This window comes from Pygoscelis adeliae, unplaced genomic scaffold, assembly GCF_000699105.1.
Source record: "Pygoscelis adeliae isolate BGI_AS28 unplaced genomic scaffold, ASM69910v1 Scaffold402, whole genome shotgun sequence".
Classification (NCBI taxonomy): Eukaryota; Metazoa; Chordata; class Aves; order Sphenisciformes; family Spheniscidae; genus Pygoscelis; species Pygoscelis adeliae.
The window spans coordinates 8,281,981-8,303,688 of NW_008824411.1; the positions used below are offsets into that span (position 1 = coordinate 8,281,981).

The window sequence follows — 21,708 nt, forward strand, 5'->3', positions numbered from 1 at the left end:
AGAAAACCGGGGCTGGTATCAGTCCCTTCTGCCGCAGACATGTCAGGAGCTAGTTAAAGCAATGCTATAGCACAGCGTACTCAGGACACAACCCTTTCCTTGTACACTCACACATCTTGCTGGTGAGGCAGAGAGCCCGGCCATTCTTGGCTCCCCCTGCTTGCCCAGGGAAGTTGACTGGGAATGCAGACTGTGGGAGGAAACGACAATGTTCATTGTTTGGATTAAATATTTTTCTTGGCCCTCTCTCTGTTGCAGTGTGTCTTTTATTTTATTTTTTTTTTCTCCCCCCCTCAACGTCCCAAGCACATTCACTTTCCGTCTCTCCTTCCTGAGGCACGCAAGGAGGAAATCAGCTCTGAAAGCACACAGAGAGGGGCAGGGAGGGAACAGGGCTAGCTTCTGCATAAAAACCTTTTTGGGATGCTTTGCTGCCCTGAGCCATTCTAAGCAGCAAGCGAGCACTACCTGGCCCATCTCAGCAAGGGAGGCAGGGCGAGCACTGCTCAGAGGAAGAGAGCTCTAGAAATTTGGCAAGAGGCACCTGGGACAAAGCAGCCTGAAGAAAAGAGAAACAAATTCCTACAAACCCAACACTTCATCCACCATTTTAATGTCTCCTAGTTTGTGTCCCCAGAGCTGTTCCTGTGCTCCTTTTGAACCATGGCGGCTGTCCCCTCGAGACACATGCCTGCAGGATGGCTTGCTAGGAGACATTGTGGACCTGCCCCATCTCCTCAGACATGGCTAGAAAACAAAATTAAGAAATGCCAGTTGTTTCCAAGCTTGCTAGTGTTCCTGAGCCACTCAGTCGTCAGCTCAGCATGCAGACTGCTTTCATCACATCTCAGGTGTTCAGGAACATCTGCTCCAGCTCCAACATCCTTCTTCCCAGGCCTCACTAAGAAAACAGAGGCTTGTTGCTTGAGAAAGTACTCCACAAACAAGGAATGTCTCAAGGAAGGGGTGACAGGCTGGAAGGTGGCATCCTGCTGTCTAGTTTCAGCCTATGTGCCATCACTTGTACTGCCATGCCCAAGGCAAGCAACAGTGCAGCTCCCAGCAGCCTTGGTATGCAGCTCTAGGTGTTCTTCAGGACAAAGGGGGTCCTTTGGACATGGGTTTCCTGCAAATATTTGGGACCTGTTTGGATCAGTCTGGATGGAGTTTGGACAGGATCAGAGTCTGAAGGAGGATGAAAAACAGAGGTTAGATTGCTGCTTGGTCTTCAGCCTGAATGCTGCTGTAGATGGCCATACTAGGAGAGCAGGTCCTTGCATTCATGGTGTCTGAAAGTGCTTCTGTGTCCCAGGCCAGGATTTGGTTTGGACACACTTCTGCTGCAGAAGTGAGCATGTGGCACTTTGGGCTACTGAATGGGGTTGCGTTTCTTCTCCCCTGTCCTGCTCTGTGCCTTGTTCCTCAGGGACCCCATGTCTCAGCAGACAGCAATCTGGAAAGGGCTTTGCACAGTCCGTGGGGACAAGAGTAAAGAAAGGGATGGAAAGCTGGTGGAGATAAACACCACATCAGAGCAAGTCTTTGCTTCCATAAAAACATCTCTGTCCGTGATCTATTCACGGCAGGGTCCTTAGCCTCATCCTTTTTATGCCCTGATCTCAGTGCTAACAGGAGAAGAAAACAAGAAGCAGGAAAGAACAAGCAAAGGGGAGCACAGGAAGATGCCGTATGTCGATAGTGCTCTTGGCAAGCACGGTGGCTCCCGGAGATGGGTCCCCAGCAATGACCGTTCCCAGGGCTGCTGCTGCACACACGAGAGAAGCCAGGACTTCCTATGCCACGAGCACCAGCCTGCAATCCTGCCCTCAGCAGCTCGCCTGCTGCCATGGATTAGGTCTCCTGCCAAGCCGTTTGTGCAAAATATGTTGCAGGATAGAACGGGTTATGGAAAACAAGCCCTGAAAACCACAAGGGCCTCCTGACCCACTTGTATCTGGTTTCTGCCAAGTTCTTGTTACAGATCTTAAACAGAAAGGAAAACAATGTACAAGGGATGAAGGGGATGAAGGGGAATGAATATTCGTGTTGGAAGAGCAGTTGGCTGGGCTATGCTTGGGGATGTTTGTTTATTATCAGAAGCGACTCACCGATTTTTATTTCAGTGGGTGCTTTCAGTGGCTTTCCACTCCCTCTCTCTGTGTCACCAGCTGCATGACTGTGACTGCCGGGAGAGGGGAAAGTGGGATGTGGACAGGGATGGAGGGATGGCACCTGAGCTGGAGAGGACAGAGAAGTAGCCGTAGGTTGGGGTATCCCAAGTGCAGGCCAGCCTGCACAGCCATGGGTTGGGGGAGCTGAGGCTGCTTCCACCTCTTTGGGTCTCCACCACCACTGATGTAGTGCCTGGATGCTATAGTCCTACCCATGCCAAAAGGCTCCCATCTTTCGGGGCTGCGTAAGCCTGTCCCTGCAGGCAGGAGAGCTGCACCTGTCCTTGCACCATGCTGGTGTGTGATCATTTTGTTTCCCTCTGTTTGCTTTGTCTCTTAAGAAAGTGAGGTTTCTACAATCACACTCCACGTGTGTGCATGGAACAGAGATCTTCTCACAGTTTAGGAAAAGTATGCCTCAACTGAGATTTTTGGAAGAGGAATAAATTTCTTTGGACTCATCCCCTGAAAGGCTATATCCCACGCTAAGCAGCCCATGCTGCTCATGCCAAGAGCAGCATGAAAATGTACCTAGCAGGTATGTAGAGAGCTCCCCATCTTGCCTTCCACCTCCCCAGCATGAAGGGCTTTGCCCTCACAGGTCAGGGGCCAGGTCTGATCCAGAAGTGACCACTACCTGCAGTCCATGCTCCTTATACTCCCCCACTATTGACACTTGCTGCATGGTCCTTTCAGTATTTGTTTGTGGACCTGATGTCCACTAATTTGTTTAATCCCTTTTTGAACTTAAAGCTACTACTCACCCCTGCAGCCTCACATGGCAGCCAGTTTCAGAGTTCACTGTGTCCAAAGTACTTTCCTTCACCTGTTTGAAACAACCCCTTGCCAGTCTCAGTGAGTGCTCCCCAGTTCTGCATTCATCTTATCCAGCACCTCTGTGACTTGGCAAACCTTCAGCAGCCTTCTGCTTTCCAAACTGAAGTCCCAGCTGTTTTAGGGTCTCCTTGAAGGGCAGCTGTGGCATCCCCTTAATCATTTTGATTGCTTTTACCCAATTCTGTTGCATCCTCTTGAGATGTGGAGGCCAACATGCCTCTTGCCTCTTACAAGAACAGCAGTCACATCCAGTAGGATCCTCTCCACATTTTCAAAGCCAGACGGCAGATAGAGGAAGAGTGCAGACCAGATAAAGGTGTCATGAAACGCTCCCACGAGGACAGGAAATGAGATAATGATGTGAGCATCACAAGAGGGTGACTTTAAACTCTGTCCATGCTGAGATACCTAGTTGCTCTAGAGAGTCTCCTTGGAGAAGTTGGGGTGCCTGTAGTCCTCATTGCCTTAAGCCCCAGGAGAGCAGAACAGGATCTCTTTCCCAGAGCGGAGCATGCCACCAGCACCATGTTTCTGCCTGGTTTCCTGCACTGAGCTTTGCCATGGTACAAAATCAGAGCTCCCAGCTCTGGGAGGAAGGACAATCAAGGGGCCCCAGCCCCATCAATGGTGAGGAGCCGAGGCAGCTGCCTGCAGCTGGACCCCAGCTTCAGCGCTTTACCCAGGGAACAAGTCGCACCCTGTCTCTTGTCTCATTAAAGCACAGCAGGACCCCGATTTTAGATGAGACTTCCCACTGTCCCTATTGCATATGCCTTCAGAGGGGTTAATTCTGGCTGACAAATGCTGGACACAAGCCACAGACGTGCCGAGCGAGGGTTTTGTGCATGCTGGTGGGAAGAGCCAAGGATCGGGGTCCTTGACTACCTGTTGGATCGAGAGACTGGAGAACAACTTGCAACCACTTCAATCCCTATCTCATCATTTCCATTGTAATACCTCAGGAAAACCACAGAACAGGGAATGGATTAGTGTTTTATGATCATGATAACATGACCAGCAGCATGCGCAAGGGCAGTGAGACCTTGTCCTCATGCAGGGAAGACCTGAGAAATTCCCAGCGGCTCATGCTCACAACAGCTTTCTGGTATGGCCCATCTTCACCCAGGGCGTGAAGCAGAGAACTCAAGCCAAAGTCTCTGTATGTTCCCCCAGCATGCAGGCAGGGCTGCTCAGAGCAAAGCACAGCAAAGCCAGCCTCAACCAGAGAAGGCACCAAGTCACATCAGGAAGGAACTGCTACACTACAAGGCAGACCACAGCTGTAGTAGCTCTTGTCCAACTCCTACCACACCAGTATGAAGCTCTGCCTATCGGTGGTCTGTCCAAAGCATGCTGCCTTAATCCCTTGCAATTAACCCTTTGCTATCTGCACACAATGATGAAACAGAGCTAGAGGTGGGGGCAAGATCAGCATGTTGCACAACGTTGGGAGACAGAGGGGTGCAGAGCTGGCGAGTTCCACGGACCAGGAGATGCTCTATAGCAGCCAATGTTGGACACGCTCATGCATGGACTGTTTTGGACCGTGGCAGGAATAGTCCAAGGGAGCAGCCTGGATCACTGTACATGCTGTCTCCTCCTCTGAAGTCAATAGCCTCACTTGTTCTTGGGCACAGGAGAAGGATAGCTGAGAGCTGGTCACCTTGGGATGGCTTGGGAGAACCTACCCCAGATGCTACAAACACCACCTTCCCAGCAGCTGAGCACCAGGACCACAACTGCCTCGTCCCAAACCACGGCGTGGAGAAGGGGTTTCTCTCCTCCTCCACTCCTGTCTCCACCCAGCCCAAAGCCCCCTCCTCTCCCTCCCCCCAGTAGTGCTGCCATCTGTTTTTCTACTGATGGCAGGGGATGAGATGTTCCACTGGCCCTCAAGAGGCGAAGCACGCTCAGTGCTAACTTGTATTCCTGACTGGCTCCTAGAAGGGTTTGCATCCCTCCCTCCCTCACTGAACTACGTGCCTCAGCACTCTGGGGATGGGGAACTTGGCAAGGCGAGAGACCGGGAGGCAGATGGACGACCAGATTAATGGAAAGAGAAGGGGGGTGGGGAGAGGAGTGAGAGGTATGAGCAGGCAGGCTGATCCGCCACCAGTGGATAAAGATGAGCGAGAATCCCTCTAATGCTATTGCATGGTGACCTGAACTTTTCAATGCAAGGCAGAGCTCCAGCTGAGACTGGGGAGGTTGAGGCTTGGCTACTGCTGCCATGCCCCGGCCCAAAGTGACTCCACCAGGAAGAGACAATATGAGCAGCCAGGTGGCCTGGATTTCTCTTACATAGGGTTGTTCCCCTCACTGAGGCGTCCAGATGAGAAAGCTTCCTCATCCAACACATGCTCAGCAGTCAATAGAGAGACAACAGCATCTCCGAGGGGTGACTCAGACCTGAGGTCACCTGGACAGTCCACTGGAACAGCATTTCACTGCCCAGTGGAGAGCAAAGGCTGGGATCCAAAACGAGGTGCCTACAGTAAGGGGTTACTGAGAAATGAGGTGGAACCTGGGACTGAGGCTCACATGGACATGGGAAGTCAAGCTGAACCACATCAGACCCAGCAGGGGCAGAACATTTCTCATGCACGAAGGGGAGAACAAGAAAAGGAGATGTGGTGGTGAGGCACCATGCAGCAAGGATGGATTACAGGTTATGTTCCATCTCTACCCAACTCTTGCTGTCTAATGTCTCCACATCCCACAAGAGATTGGGTCCCAAGTGAAATGGCCTCCAAGAACTGCAATGCTTTTGGATGGAGGCAGGAGAGGAATAGGAATGAGGGTGGAAGCCAGCACAGATAAGGTCAAAACAATATTCAGGGCATTTTCTGGTCAAACGAGTGGACTGGTAACACCTCCCTTAGTCCCAGTGCCGAGCAGCAGCTCCCAAGCAATACTTTGAATGAGACGCTTTCGGTAAGAGTTATTCTTTATGGCAAGACAATGACTACTACGAAACACATGCGAAAAAATGTTATCTAGGAAGACTTGGCTTATCAGTCCAACCTTAACAACCTGCAGTATCATAGAAGAAACCCAATGAAAAGAATAATCAAAGACACATATGTGAGGAGAAGAACAGGGAGGAGGCAGCTGTGAGCTGTATCAAAAAGGAGACCATAAGGGTGAGAGAAACTATCTGAGGATGAATCTTCATTAGTATTACAGTGAGTGACTGTGACCTTAAAAATAGGCCTACACTGACGAAATTGCTAACGAGGAAGAAGGCATTGTTCCACAGAGGAGGATCAGGATATCTCACAAATAGTTAGATGACCCGAAGGACTAGAGAGAAACAGGATGACATTCACTTGTATGAAATTGAAGGGCAAGCTCTTGTACTGATGGTAAAACATCTGCTATTAGCTTGGAACTCATCAGTTGGAAACAAAGGAGGTAGAGAAAGATCTGGGTGTACTTGCTGACCTCAGGATATCTCTGAGCTGCCAGACAGATGCAACTGCAGAAATAACAGATATAGTCCTGGGTCCTATCAAAAGAGACATTTCCAGCACAAGGAAGCTTTGTGCAGGGCTTTGGTGAGACCTCAGCTGGAAGAGTATGTACTGCTTGGTTATTCCTGATGAAAGATTAATTGAAAGCAGAAAAGGCATTAAAAAGTCTACAAGGGTGATGAAGAGCATGGACTCTCCATCTTCTGGTAGGACACTGCAAGTTTTTGGCTTGCTTAACCTCCTGTATGCTAAGACTGCTATCTAGGATTGCTTTCTAAGAGTAAAAGGGGATGACAACCATCCAGGAACAGAAAGAGGTGATGTTGGCTGTGAGCATGTTTGGGTGGCCGACGAGAAGACAGTGACTGTTACTGTGAGGTGCGGGGACTTCAGGTAGTTAGTCCCTATCTCACACATACACACACAAAAATAAACCGGCATTTTTCATCATCCCCTACGGGACCTGTTGCTGAACACACAGACCCAAGGTGAGGTACAGAAACCATAGAGGAGGAAGGGCTGGGGTTGGTCTGGTGTACCTGAGCCTAAGGGAGCATCCTCACACCTGTGTTGGCTTTCTCTCACCTGAGCTACACAGGAAGGGAAGAAGGAGCACCTCCCACCTCATCTGTTTCTTTTTTGGAAGGACCAACTCTCAGAGAGCACAAGGAGTGGTTCTCCCTTGCTAGCAGCAGAACCACAGACAGGATCACCACAACAATCTGGACTGCTCTTCCACATAAGCCCACCTACTTCAAATACATTGCCCCAGAGCTGAGCTAGAAGATGTGGTTTAGAAAGACCTGGAGCTCCCAAAATGCCAGAGGATCCATCACTAAGCTCTGGTACTCAACCATCAAACACCTCTCTAGCACACAGCACCTCATTGCCCTATACTTGCAGCCCGTGCCTTGCAGTAGAGACACACAACACAGCCACTGAGTTTGGGAAATAACTGCTGCACCTTCCATTGACCATAACATTTTCTTCCTGGGGATGTGCCCCCTGCAACATCGCCCTTTCTCCCACATTTCAGTCGACAAAGAGCTGAGCTAGGCAGAATCGGTGAGCAAAAGCAATCATTTGCATTGAAATGAGCACATTAAAAAAAAAAAATCAGCAAAACCCAAAGTTATTTTTAGTGTGCAAACTTCATTTACATTTTTCTTTTTGGTAAAAATCCCAAATTTTCAGCACACAACATTCCAAAATACCCCCCCTTTTTCCTTTTATCCTCAGTCGTATTAACAACTAGCACTTGACAAAGACTGCCTATTTTTAATTTCCTTTGCGAACTGACTCCAGGCTGCCTATGATTTTCTCCTGCCTGGTCATTATTCAAAGCGAAATGAGTAGCTAACCTATTTCTGCAAGGAATTCTTTGTCTGCAGATTCTTCAGGAGCTGTTTGTTTTGCATGTACGAGGCTGGAAATCCTAGTTGTTTTGGTTGGATGTGTGAGTCACGCAGGGCTTTTCTGGATCCACATTACTCTAGAACTGTGGTTCTGGTTAAGGAAATATTCAGGCTTGGAGTCAGCATGGGCTTTTTGGGGATACCCCTTGCCAGTGAAATCCTTTTGCTAGAACATTCTTCCAGGGCTGGCCAAGAAGCAGCAGGCAAGGAAGGAAATGGGTTATTCTGCAGCTCTTGTTCCCCAGCATCGCCCTGGCTGCGGGGGACCATAACAGGGATGCTTGTTCTGGTCTCTCTACTCAGCCAGCAAGCCCTGGCCCAGCTTGGAGCAAACGTGAAGTCAAAGCCATCCGGCTTTGTGCTGGAGCGAGTCTTCGTTGCCAAGAGCTCTCCTGCAAGGAGTAAGTGGCTCATGCTGGGGGCAGGGGTGGCTTACCTCGCATGACTGGATGCAGTGAATGACGGAGGGGTCTGGATACCACCGCAGCCTGCCCGTGCACACAATATGCTGAGGAGGGAAGGAGAAAAGAGCTGTTAGGTGAGGCGGCAGAGGGAGGGCAACAACCACCAATGCTCTCTGGAGGTAGAGCATTGCTTATTGTGGTGCAGAACAGCAGTGGCACCCCCAGGACCCTCCCTACACCTCTGCCCAGCAGGAAACCCTTTCGAAACCCATCAAACCCAAGGCAGCTGCACCTGGTTCACCCACAAACCAGGGTACACTGTTCAAGGCAGAGGCTAGACAGACACACACACGCGTCTACGTAGGTGTACATAGATACATGACTGAGAGAGGACAAAGGGAGATGGCAGGGACCACCAGAGAAGTGGGTTTGGCTGGCAGTGCCACTTCATGGGGGCTGAACTGGCCACAAACTGCTGCTGGGAGGAAGCCACCCGGGGCCACGACAGGCTGAGTCTGCTGTCACCTCTCTGCGCGATACTGGATTCACCAGCTTCTCGCTTATATAGGATGGGGGGCTCAGCCAGTCATCACTTGGTGCCTGCATCAATTTGTTCATTCACCCCTGCTCAGGCTCCGAGAACCGAGTCCCAGGAGGACTCACCTCCTCGAACCTGGCCTGAAGCAGATACATCAGACTCACGTTCACTCACAGGGCTGACGTTATCACTGATATTTATGAGGCACGAACTCAGCTGTTGCAGCCAACTGGACACAGGAGCAAGATGTGAAGGGCTCGGTTTCATTGTGCTGGAATGCATTGTCCCACTCATTCAGCGGGGGTTTGTGGGGAGCACTCATGATTACACAGGGGGAAGAAAAGCTCCACCACACATGTAATTTCCTCCTTGTAAAGCTCAGGCAGACTTTGAAATCTGAGGCCCCATAAAACAACGGCTGGCCTGTGAAAGTGTCCTAGGATGCCCTTCACAGCGTGGGAGTTGCACAGAGGGGCACATATGTTTTCTCCTAGCCTCCCATTTGAAATGAGCAGTAGCGTGCAGACCGGCTCCAGCATTCCCGGGTGGCACAGCAGCTGGGGATAGGGCAGCTCTGCCCATGCAGACCTGCTGCAGGTCCTTCTGCTGCATGTTTGGTCAAGACCCTGAGGGGGCTGGGACAGGATGAGGTCCTGGCCATCCTCAGCCAGTGCATGGAAGGCAGACATGGAGGGAGCCACCATCAGATGGGGCAGAGGCTGGGGATGCTGGCTGAGCTAGCCAGTTCCTGCTCAGCCCGGATGATGTCTGCATCCTAACCCTACTGGTGTGTTTCATATGTGGTTGTTGTGCAACTTGAATGGCATTTTAGCATATTCATATTGGTATACTCGTATTCCAGGCTGGGAAATAAGGGCAGAGGGACAAACCTGCTCAGCTGTGGGATGCAATGAATCAGAGCTGAAAGCAAAACAGGACCATGCCCTCTCCAAGTGGCTTCTGCAGCTCCCTGTGTGGTTCGCCCCATCCTCTCCATCACCTTGGGAGCACGACAGCTCCCGGGAATGGCAAGCTGTTGGAGGCTTGGAGGAGCAAAGAGGGGAGCAGAGGCAGGAGCCAGGGCAGAGAGGAAAACAAGACGGTCCAGGGAGAGAGTTCCTGGCAAGGGGGAGCGCCGCTTCTTAAAATAACACCTCCCCTCCCTTCTCCTCCTCCTCTCTGCAAAATGCCTCCCCTTGCATGAGAGCCCATAGCGGCAGTGAAAGGAAAGCCGAATGCCACTGCCTCGACGGGCCAAACCATCAGATCCCTCAAAGGCGAGGACTCCTTCCAAGGCTCGTGCTTAACCATCCCACACGCCCCGGGCATCCTCACCCCCCGGCAGCGATCTGTCATGGGTCTGATTCAAGGCGACATACAGTAGTATCCACAGGCATGATGCTGGGCCTCCTGCGGGTTCCCAGGAGGAGGAAAAAGCATTTGGATGGGAGTGCTGGCTCCTGGGAAGATTGTTTGCTTTTCTTTGTTCCACCTCCTTCCTTATGTATCTCATTTTTATTTTAAGAAATATTACCCCGGCAGAGCTGCTTTTTGGGAAAGTTGTGCCGTGAGGTTCCAAACTATTTGAGCTGTTTTGCCTACAAAATGAGTAAGAGATGGAGAGGGAAAAACTCCCCCGTTCCAGCAGCAGAGGCAACCGGCCGGCCAGTGGGTCATGGCAGCCGGAGACACCTTTCAGCTGACAGTGCCCTGCCTCCTCCCTGGCCGGGAGATGCCTGCCTGCAGTTGCATCTCTGCCGCCAGGTAACCAGGGACCCAGGCTCATGCCGTGCCAGGGGCAGCTTTTGCTCTCCCAGCACACTGGCTGACAATAACAGCAGCTTAACAGGTTTAGGCATGTGGCACGTCCTGAAAAATCAGCGGGATTCCTGCATTTAACTTCATTCGTTGTGGTATCCTGCAAGTCCTTGAAAGCTGGCTTGGGAGCTGATAACTTATGGTGAACTTTGGTACAGGAGAGCGGGAGGCTGTGCAGTAGCATCTGCAGGGGAGGGAAGAGGAGGAAGAAGTGGTAGGAGGGAGGACCACCTTGGCACTGCAACCTTGTTATGGGGAGCAGCAGGTACCTCCAGAGCATGTGGTCTGGGCAGCTCCTCGGAGAGGACCAGCCAGCCCCGAGCTCACTTATGCTGCTTGTCTTTCTAAGTCTTACCCTTCTTCACCCAAGGCAAAGGGATTTTGGTTAAAAAACACTCGATAGAGAGGAGGGGGGCTCCCCTCTATGCTGCCAGCAAACCCCCTGCTAGAGGAATCCACCTCCCTGTTTACCTGGACTCTGGTGGGCTGCAGATGGTGATCCATAGTCTCAGCAGTTACGTTTTCGGGCAGTATGACGGGGTCACTGGGAGGTATGATACAGGAAGGTATACACACAGCACCTGCAGGAGGAGAGAGAGCCTTGAAGACTTCATCAGGAACCAGGCAATGGTGTTTTAGAAGAGGGCACCAGACCCAAATGTATAGGCTCCTCACTGAGGGTAGAGGTGGATATAGGGGAGACCCTTTTCCTCCCAAACTGGGATGACAATTCCTTCCCCAAATCCTGAATTATGCAAGAGCCTACAAAAGTTGTGGCCAATTCCCTTCTCCCAGATGAGAAGAAAATTGAACACGCCCTAAGAGATAGATTCAAGCCCTGATGGCAGGACATGGGATCCAGCATGAAAATAAGTCTGGCGTAGATGCTATGGGATGGTTATTGACGTGTTAGTAAGCATCTTTCACAGTTTTTCTACCATGCTGAATTCCCACTGCCTTCCTATGGCTTAGGAAGAAAAAAAAGCTGCAAAAAACACCTTGGAAAACCAGGTGGATCCCAGCCCTAACCCCAGCCACACATCAGGTCTGTCTAAAGCTTAATCTTAGCAGGCCCTGCCCTTAGACTCGCCTCAGCCTGTTTTGATCAGACCCGGATGACTGGTATGTTTGCTTCAGCGTGATATGGGCTTTGCTCAAGCGCGTCCTGTCCAGCAGGATGCCAGATAAGATGCAACAACTGTCACTGAGCATTGCAGCTTTTCCTGAAAGCACAAAGTGACCAAGTCCTGGAGAAAGAAATGGATGATGTGGTCCCTCATCTGGTGAAAGTGCCCTGTTACACATGATTGTCACTGCGGCTTTTATCTAGGATTTGCCACATTAACCCTGCAAACATCAGCAGTAGTAACAAGTAGAGAGACCTTGCATGGATGGAGGGTTAGAGATTAGGAAAATTACTGCAAAGGGCTAGGTTTGCCCTAGAGACAAGTCCCTGCTCCTTCTGAAGAGAGAGATGCTTACACTGGAGCCAGCTTTAGCTTTGAGTCTTGCCCATGAGTACAACCAGGGCATGCACAAGGCTAAAGCCACCCCTGGCTCTATGTTTAGAAAGAGGATGGAAGAGAAAACAGGGTTGTTTTTTTTCATAGATTTAGTAGGGATTGGTACAAGAAGAAGAGTCATCATGACCTTTAGCTCTCTGGGAGGGCTGAGTCAACATAAGATTTGGTTTTCTGTTTAGTTTTCATCTGCCCTTACCTATACCATGCCCCTGCTCGCACTTGTACTCCACGAAATTCAGCTCTGGGGGCGGCAGGCAGGTGCCCTGTAAGTTCTCACACAGTTTGAACTCCTCTGTCCATAAGCCGTCCTTGGTGCAGACGATGGGAACCTGCAAAGCAGAGGGAGAGCAGCCAGCATTACTACTGGCAGAGGTAGGGCTCACCCTGCCTGGCCACTGCCCAGCTCTAGGGGGAGCAAAATGCAAGGAACCCCCTCCTGCCAGTGAAGTCCAGAGGGAAGTTCTCTGGGGCAGCTGGGTTGCAGCCATTTGGTCCAGCCTATGCGTGCTTTGCACTACTGACCAGAAAGCAAATTGTTTTCCAGCTGCTGCTGGATCCCACCAGAGGGAATTGACTGCACTTCTTTTGACAAGACCCCTCCAGCAGGTTAGATGCAAAACCTAGGTGGAAGAGCCTGGCAGGCAGCAGCCTCCATCCCCCGGCAAGCCCCTTAGTTAGCAAGCCTGCTGCAGCAAGGTTGCCCATCATCCCACGTGCATACATTCACAGCAGCTCCCCAAACCCACTGGAAACCCTCTACTTTTGCTTTCAGACCCTTTTCATTCAAGACAAGCAAGCTTGCTTAGGACCACTGCTTTTTGGAAGGGTCACCAGGGAGCAGGAGAGCATCCCCAGGCAGTAGTGCACCCTGTGCCATGGCTGGTATCCAGCAAGAAAAGCTTTAGGTTTGCAGGGCAACTACTGTTTGGTGGTACAAGGACATTTGGCCCTGGAGATGGCCAAGCTGCCACGGGGCTCCTCTGCACAGTGGGGCACAGGGAGCCCTGCTGTTTTCAGGTGCTCTGAAGCACAACGCTTGGCCAATCTCTGCCTCCCCCCCACGTCACTCACCTGTTGTCCCTGCGGCTCGCAGTTGAGGATGCACTGGCTGTCCAGCTCAAAGCCCTGGGTGCAGTTGTACATGCCCTCGAAGACGGGAGGGGGTGGCTCACACACCACAGGGACGCAGTGCCCCTCTTCCCACTGCCCGCTCTCCAGGCACTGGACTTTCAGGAACTTCCTGGGGAAACATAGATGATAGACTTGGCTGCAGTGCCCCAAATAAACCCCACCTTGGCTGTACCAAGCATCCCACAAAGACAGGAACAGCCTAGAGGCATCTCTCCTGGAACACAACCGAGCTCCCTGCGTGGGGTTTTCCTATGCCATCCCACCCCTCCCCACAGGCAGGTCCTCCTGAAGGGACAGCCCGCGCTCAACCAGGAACTTTTCTTCCCATTGCTGGGGTGATCACACTGATTTAGGAGCACTAGATGCTTTTTCCTTGCGCTCATCACCCCATTGCTCCCTCCCTCCTGTGGTGCCACTAAACCATTCTTCTCTACCCCACAACCCCTGCGGGGTCCTGGGCTGCTTTGTCCCATCGTCAGTAGCTACGTACTTTGCTGGATGGAGTGAGCCTCCACCAGTAAATCCTGCTGGCCTGCACCCAGCTACTCCTGAGGCTCTTCTTTGTACTGCAGCCAGGTCAATCCCGCTCTTGCTGAGGGGCTGTCATACTGCAGCAGACCAATACCATCCTATGCTGCTAAAACAGCCCAGGTGCAAACCACTTGCCAAAAAAATGATGAAAAAGAAAGGAAGAAAAAGTCCAGGAGCAGAACCCACCCACTTTTCAGTCTCCTGTCCTTGGCAGCGATAGAGACACCACATCTTTTACATAGATGCATCAAAACCCCATAAGGCATCAGGCTGGCTAGGGACTGCTCTCCCAGAAGAAGACATGTCACTGTGACCCTAGACTTTGACACACCGGTTTTGACAGCCTTGATGGGCTTTACCTGAGCTAGTGCCAATTTTTCCGTCCTTAATAAGACTTTTCCCTCACCCCCATCCTTCTTTACCAGACACCCTGCTCCAGCTGCTTGCCCCTGCCCTCTCCCACCACCAGTGCCAGCAGGCAGGGCTCCAGGTTCTGCGTTATGGAGTTTATAGCATCCCACAGGTACACAGAGGGGCAGTTAACTGGGTTAGAGAAACCCCTGGGGGGAGGCACTAAATTGCCCTTTGTTCTGAGTGGCAGCAGACATTGCGTGGGGCCACCCCACTGCCCCCAACACACAGTGCAGGGTCATGCAGCCCAGAGCAGCCAGGGGACCCCATCTGCACCCCACTGCCAGACCTGGGGCAGGAGTTGGCGGCCATCCCCATCACATTTCTGCTGGGAACTCCTGGACAGGAAATTTGAGAGCTTTTTGAAACATTTTCCTCTTTTTAAATATTTGCGGCTCTCAGAGATTCCCATTCTCCCTTCAGAAATCAGGGATCTGTTTTTCCTAAAGACTGTATAAGGGCGACAGTGTGTTCCTGCTGTGGTGAATTCAGGCTCCAGCAGGTAACGTGGAAGCAGGCAGGGGAGGGGATGGGACATGGCAGGTCCCCTGCACAGAGCTCTGCACAAATCTTCCCACCAGTCCACGCCGGGAGCATAGGTGGCTGCAGTGTGAGCACCTGAGCAGCAAGTGGTGCTGCAAAGTCACCCCAAGAGCAGTAGCCTTGAATTGACTGAAGGGACCTGCAACTATGTACTATTTTGGAAGGGTGATGAGGAAGAGCAACTCTGGATCCCATTGTGGACATCTGTGGTTTCAGCCTACCCCTAATTTAACTTTCTTGGTTGCTTGCCCTTTCTACAGGGATGACAGTACTGCCTTTTGAAGATGTCCCCATCAGACCTTGCCTCCTCCCATGTCTGTTTGAACACTTTGCCCACCTTTAAAGGTGAACGAAGGTGCATGCCGGGAGGTACTGGTCCACGTTGGATGTCCAGGTCCTCAAGCAGCATTTTTCCCTTCTTGTATGGCCTGGCACGCAGGGTGCAATCCAGCTGTACGACTTGCAAGGGGTAAATCTCTGGGGGTTAAGCTGATGGCATTACAGTGATAGGAGCAAACTGGTGGTGCAAAACCTCACTGCAACAGCCATGTCTCAGGCACTGAGCAAACTCCTTTACAAACCAGGAGCATCCCAGCCACACACTACTTCTTACTTCCCCACTGGCCAGCGGATTATCACTGATGCAGCCACTGCACCTCCCTGTTGCTCCTCCAAACCATGGCAGAGGCCCTTTGTCCAGGAGCCACAGGAAGACCTGGAGAGAGGGGCTGAGCATGGGGAGGACACGCCCTGGGAGCTGCAGTTTGCACAGGTGCATGCTGTGGTTTAGAACCCCATCGTCTTCACTAGAGCTCCTCATCTTGATGTGGTGCTGGTGTGACCCTAGCCGGGGTCGGCACCATGCACAGCCTCTTCCACCTCTTCCCAGACCTGCACCCCCCTTAGACCTAGGGAGAGAAACCACCTTGCTCTGGAGGCTCACCCCACGGCCAGCACCCGTGCTGGGGAACTTCAAACAGGGCTAGCCTGGGCTGACCCCAGGGTAGAAGGTGGTATGTGGACCACCGCCGCACATATGAAGTGAGCAGTTTATGTTAAGGCACAGAGAAAGGAAGGGAAGGGAGAGGCTTTAAAAAAAAAAAAAAAATAAAAAAACCACAACCTCATAGCAGCTTGAAATTTCCAGACCCCCCGACTTCTTCTGATCTGGGTTAGCGGCATTTCTTGAGGATTAACAAGGAAGCCAGGAAAATCAGAGTCAAAGCTTCCCCCTCCAACTGGGCAAGCGGATGCCTAATGGGTAGAGGAGGCAGGGGAAACATCTGAGGCCAGCGAGGACTGCATCTGACATGAAGGCATGAGCGCTCACCTGGCTCTGGGAGCTGAGCATGCAGGAGTTTGGCCAGGATCCAGCCGCGTACTGGGGCGGCCAGCTTGGGGGAACTGGGCCTGCTGTACAGAAATGGTGATAAATGAGCCTAAAGCCTCATCTCCCATGGCAGGAGACTGACAGCTTCAAAAAGAATAGGAGGGCAGCAAGGAGATTTGCTGGTAAATTGAAAGAGAGCAACATCAGCTTTGCAGGACCTCTGCTGCTGTGCTCCAAACAGCCTGGGCAACCTGGGCTGTAAATCTTCATCAGAGACCTTGGAGGTGGAAGTGACACAGGATTCCCATTGACAGCCTGTGTTTTCTTTACCTGGATGCTTGCCTCCCTCAGCTGCGCTTTTTATCTGGAAGGGGCTAGATGTGGGCAGAAGCAGAGAGTGCCCCACGCCTTTGCACCCACCACAAATGTTCAGTGGCCCAGTGCCCCGCTGAACTCCAATGCTCCTGGGTTAGGCTGTCCTGCTTTGCCTGCTGCAATCTTTCTGATATATTTCCAGCCCCAAGTCTGCTAACTCCTTCCAGTCCATTTTCTCTTCCACATTATCCCACCTCCTCTCCCTCTTTCATGGTCTCCATAGTCTTTGAATGGGCAGAGGAGCCGATATCTCCAGGGAAGCTCATCAGGGGGCTAGGCTGTCTTGTGGCTCCCTTGACCTCTGGTCAAAATGCAGGCTGAGAATTTCAAAGCTGCCTGAAAAGACCTGGGTGCCCGGTTCTTCTTTGCTTCATTCCCTCAAGCTAGCAGAAGGGGCTCAACCCCTCACAAAAGTAGCTTTGAGATCCAAAAAAATCTCTTCTCTCCAAGGAATCATCCTGCATTGGGCAAGCAAAACAACTGTTCTGCAGGGTCTGACCTTTTTGGTCCCCAGACTGACAGCATCCCCCCAGCATTAGAGTGCTCTTCTAAAGGATGTCCTGGATATTCCTGTTGGAGAGCTGCTTCAGATGGCACTTTGTAGTGTAAGCAACAGCAGGGACCACTGTGGGGGTGATACCCATTTTCCCCGAAGTATCTGACCTCTGACTTTCAGGCTGGGTCTTTTCAATGCTGCAGCCCTGGATGATGCCAAACATTGCTCCTTGGCAGTTCATTGCTGTACACAATCCAGGTGGGTGGGTTGGACAGCCATTGGACAGATGCTGCCCAAAACTAGAGACCTCCCATCACAAAGCACGAATGCATGTGTTAAATTCCCCCTGTTACTGTTATTTTGGGGCTAGACGTGAAATAGCTTGGCAGCTGAAAACCAGGCTGTTATGTGGGCTCTTCAGGCTGAAAACAGATTTCCTTTAGGAAGAGTCAAAGAAGATTTACCCTTCATGTCAGCATTGTCAGTCAGATGATCCTGCCAGCAGAAAGGCAGCAAATCTCTGTCAGGATCTTGATTACACAATCAACACTTCCTCGAGGATCTCTTGTTGACAAGTAGTGATTTCTGAAGGACCTTTCCTCACTCAGGTTAATAGATAAAAGCATCTTCTCTGAGACAACAGATTTCTTTATCCCCTTTCTCTTCCACTTATGCTATGGGAAATGAATTTCAACTAAGATTGTGGGAGCCTTCTAAGTAACCTTACTGCCCCTGCAGCAAAATTCAACTAAGGAAACAGAAGTGAGGGAATCATATGAGCATCTCTGTCCAAGAGCATCTCATCTTGGATAGAGACAGCTGGATCCCAGCCACAGCTCAGGCCTGCATAAGGTGGGCACTGTAGCCCTACCACATGAGGAGCAAAGCCCCAGGGGTTGGGTCCCCAGTCCGGCTGTAGCAGCCATGGTGTTTTATGAGGTGCATGAGAGAGGAATGCACTGCAGAAGGCTGATCAAAAAAGCAGCTAGTCAGGATGTGATGCTGAACCCTGGCTGGGTTGGGTTCCTGCTCACTCACATGACAGCTTAACTGTCCCTGTCCATGGGGGATCCAGAGCCATCCCTGAAGGAAGGTGCCTACAAGCAGCCCTTGAAGGAAATGACCAAGCTTCTTATAACAGCGCTGTGAGAAGATGAGCATATCTTTCACATAGTAGCAGAGTGGACTGATCCCTTGGGAACCCACAGACACCCAAAGATGCCTCTACACCTTCCCTGGAGAACAGTCTGAGCCCCATAGTGGTTGGCGAGGCCAGCTGGGGGTAACACCCCTTCCATTGTTCCCCTCTAAAAAGGCACAATCGCTAGAGCTAGAAGAATAATTTGGAGGGAGCCTGACTATATTTCCAAGGTTGGGTTAGTTAGCTGGCATGGGGACTCTTCAGTGTCAGCTGTGGATCATGCCTGGCTTTTGTCCAATATCTAGTACACAGAGTCTTGCTTTCTTATGCCCATCAACACCTGTATGACACTAAATCCTTTAGCAAGGCTGGTGCTCGCTGGGTTGATGGACAACAGGGAGACGATAGATCAAGAACTGTTTGCTGAACCCAGAAAGAACCCAGAAAGACTTCAGAAGACCCCAAAACTTGATGTCCAAGTCATCAGCTGAGACCCTGCTCCCTCACCAGCACATCAGCATCCTGCACCCCACCAGTCCTGGCCCCTTCCAGAGCTCTCTATCACCTTCTCCAACAACTTGCTTTCTCTGAAACTGGCCTGAACAAAGAAAGCAACCTCTCACTCTGGCAGCTCCCACCCTCTGCCTGCCAGGGCTGAAACACCAGAAGGCTTTCCAGCAATCCAGCAATTGACTGGCCTGCTTATGGCTAGTAGCTGCTACTCACTACACATGCCAAGGGGTTTGTACTCATGCTGAGTATACACGCAGAGCTCCAGATGAGATGGTACACCAGCATTTACTCTTCCAAGGAAAGGCTTTTGCTTTGAATCAGGCGACTCACATAGCAGTTAATCTGTATGATAAGGAAACAATGAAGTTTCTGCTTCTGTTAATGTGTTGTGGTTTTTTTGCTTACCGTAATAGGATCGTACTCTACCATCAAACATGTTAGACGAATTAGTAGTAATGATAATAGCAGATGTGAAAATGCTATGTCAACGTGCATTGCTATGAAAATGTAAACCACTTCACACCATTTTCCTTGACTTGTCTCACAGGCTGTTCAGACCCATAGAGAAGTTACACACACATTAGAGGAGCCTCAGGAACTCCCAGAGGGCAACCTTCTCACCAGCAGTTGCTGCAGCATGACTGAGATGGTCTAACTTTGCAAGCTGCGTTGATCTGATTGCATGTCCTGTGCCTGAAATGCCACAGGCACGCAAGCTGCTCCACAGTTTGCAAAGCAGTCCATGTGATTGTAGCCATGATCATAATTTGCTTAGCTCCCCTTGGCCCAAGAAATGCTCCTAACACTGCAAAAAGCTGTTTACAGAAACCACTTCCTTCATTACAAGGCAAGAAATTTGGCAACTGCTTCCCAGTGCACAACAACCCTACCCCAGAGCAAAGTAGAGATGAAGTCTGCATCCAATTAAAACTGGAAGGGGGCATTAAAAAATTAGCACATAATTACCTGATTTGGGCTAGCATCAAGACTCTGGGGAGGACCCGGCCAGTGCCAGGGAATCTTTATTGACCATACCCAACAGGGACTGCAGCTGGAGGCATCACAAACAAAATGCTGCTTTACCCCCCAGCGTCACAATATTGGCTGAGCACAGGGCTAGTGAATCACCAGGAATTTTTCCCCGAAGCATCGGGAGAAATCTTCTCCAATTGAAATGCCAATGCTTGAGATTAAATTTAGCCAAGACGTGCAGGGGGTAGAAAGTTAACCCTGACAAAAGGCAGTCATTCATTCTTACAACCCCCAGGTGCCTTTATCTATGTTTTTTATCACTCTTAGGAAAGACAGCAGCTCCAGCATCTTATTACATCTAACTACCTGAGAGCCCACAAACACTTCTGTACATGCTTAATTTTCAGCAACAAGTACGTTGAGGTGCATGGGAAAATTTGCATGCTGTAGGTTAAGGCACTTAATGTACACATGCATGCAACAGCAGCTTGCATCTTGTTCCCACCTCCTTTCACCTAAACCAGGGGAATGCCTCTCGTATCTCAAGAAATCTGCATGACCAGAGCAAGTTGCTCTGCCTTGTACCTATCAAATCAGCTCTTCGAGACTGCCAACATACCATCACCTCTCCTCCTTGCTCACACTGGGAGAAGAGGAGGAAGGAAATGATGATAACAGGTCTGCCACAGACTTACTTCTTGAGCTTGCCTGCGGCGTTCTCAGCCACATGGTATCCAGGCTTGCACTTGTAGCGACAGACTGAGCCCACGTCGTGGTTCCCCTGCAGGCACCGCAGGACCAGGAGCTTGGCATTGGCCACCACGGGAGGCACGTCGCACTCCAGCTTGCAGTAGGCTTCAGGGAGTGACCAGAGACCGTCCTCCAGGCAAGTCAGCCACTGGTTTGTTCCTGACCCCAAAAGAGAAGCAGTGTGTTTGGGTTACAGCCGACCCGGGAATGGGGTCCTGCTGTGCGAAGCTCAGAGCAACCAGCAAAAGTCCTCTTGTTAGAGTGGCTACTGATGCCAATGGAGGCAACAAATACAAAGACCATGGACTCTGTTGCATGGTTGTTCAAGCTGGGGCAGAAACCAAACTCCTTGAATGCAGACAGAAATGGGGAAGGGACAACTTTAGGGAATGGAGAGAGGATCTTGGTTCTGCAAATCTCCCCCAGACTTTCCCTTCAACTTCCCCTCTCTGGTGATGCCTCAGAATAGCCTTCAGTGGGTTGGGGGCTTTTGTGTATGACAGTTATCTGTCACGTTTAGCTCAGCCCATCTCCATTCTCCTCAGGTGCTTTTTGCAGCTTGTCCTTACCTTCCCTTACAAGCTGTCATACCCTGTGCTACACGTGCACTGCAAGTTGGAAAGTGCCAGCAGGACAGATATGGGAGACTTAACTGGTGTGACTGGGAATTCAAACCACCCGTTACAAAAGGCTTGTGTTGAGTATTACAGCCCAACTTTCTGTTGTCCTTCTAGAGAAAAGGAGGTTTGGTAGACCCAGCTAATGGGTGGCTGAAACTGCACAGCTCTGGGTGCCTGCAATAAGCGTCCAGGACTGCATCACCCACATGGCGTGGATGATGGATGGTTCACTGGGAACTGCTGAGCAAGAAAAAAAAAGCTGGACTAGAGAGAATGGGACTTTTCCTACCAAGAGGTTTGGATCAGCAGGTTCCTGGTGCAGCCAGACTGCTCCACGCTCCCTTCAAGCATTGCTTTCTTTTTACAGGACCGCTGCTCTGCCTACAGCTACTCTTGGACCAGGGACAAGACCATGCCTCCGTGTAGCGCCTGCATTCCCAGTGGCCCGGCACTGCCGAGGGCCACCCCCTGCCTCCAAGTGCCGTGCAGCAGTGTCATCCTTTCCTTGCCTATTCTTAGCATTTATTAGCCTCAAGAGTCTGCCCGTAAGGATGCGAGCCTTCAGGGAGAAAAAGCATCAGGCACGTCCCTGCATCGACAGCTCAGCCGAGTCAGCTGGACCTCTGTGGGTTTACCCACGTGGCTCAACAGCCTTGGCTGAGCACCACCAGCCGTCGTGTCAGCTGCTGGAAGTCACCCAGGGTGCTCCATCAAGG

General features: G+C 51.1%; 1 protein-coding gene across 1 annotated transcript in view; it reads right to left on the bottom strand.

Annotated features, from left to right (window-relative positions):
* Positions 1-21,708, bottom strand: part of LOC103914139 (pappalysin-2-like) — a gene marked incomplete at its 5' end in the record, with an annotated part of 33,292 nt that overhangs the window by 7,786 nt on the left and 3,798 nt on the right. The window contains 5 exons of the mRNA XM_009320745.1: positions 8,333-8,404; positions 11,128-11,237; positions 12,376-12,508; positions 13,251-13,419; positions 20,318-20,531. Of these exons, the coding sequence (XP_009319020.1) occupies positions 8,333-8,404; positions 11,128-11,237; positions 12,376-12,508; positions 13,251-13,419; positions 20,318-20,531 (698 nt within the window). The remainder of the gene's footprint in view (positions 1-8,332; positions 8,405-11,127; positions 11,238-12,375; positions 12,509-13,250; positions 13,420-20,317; positions 20,532-21,708) is intronic.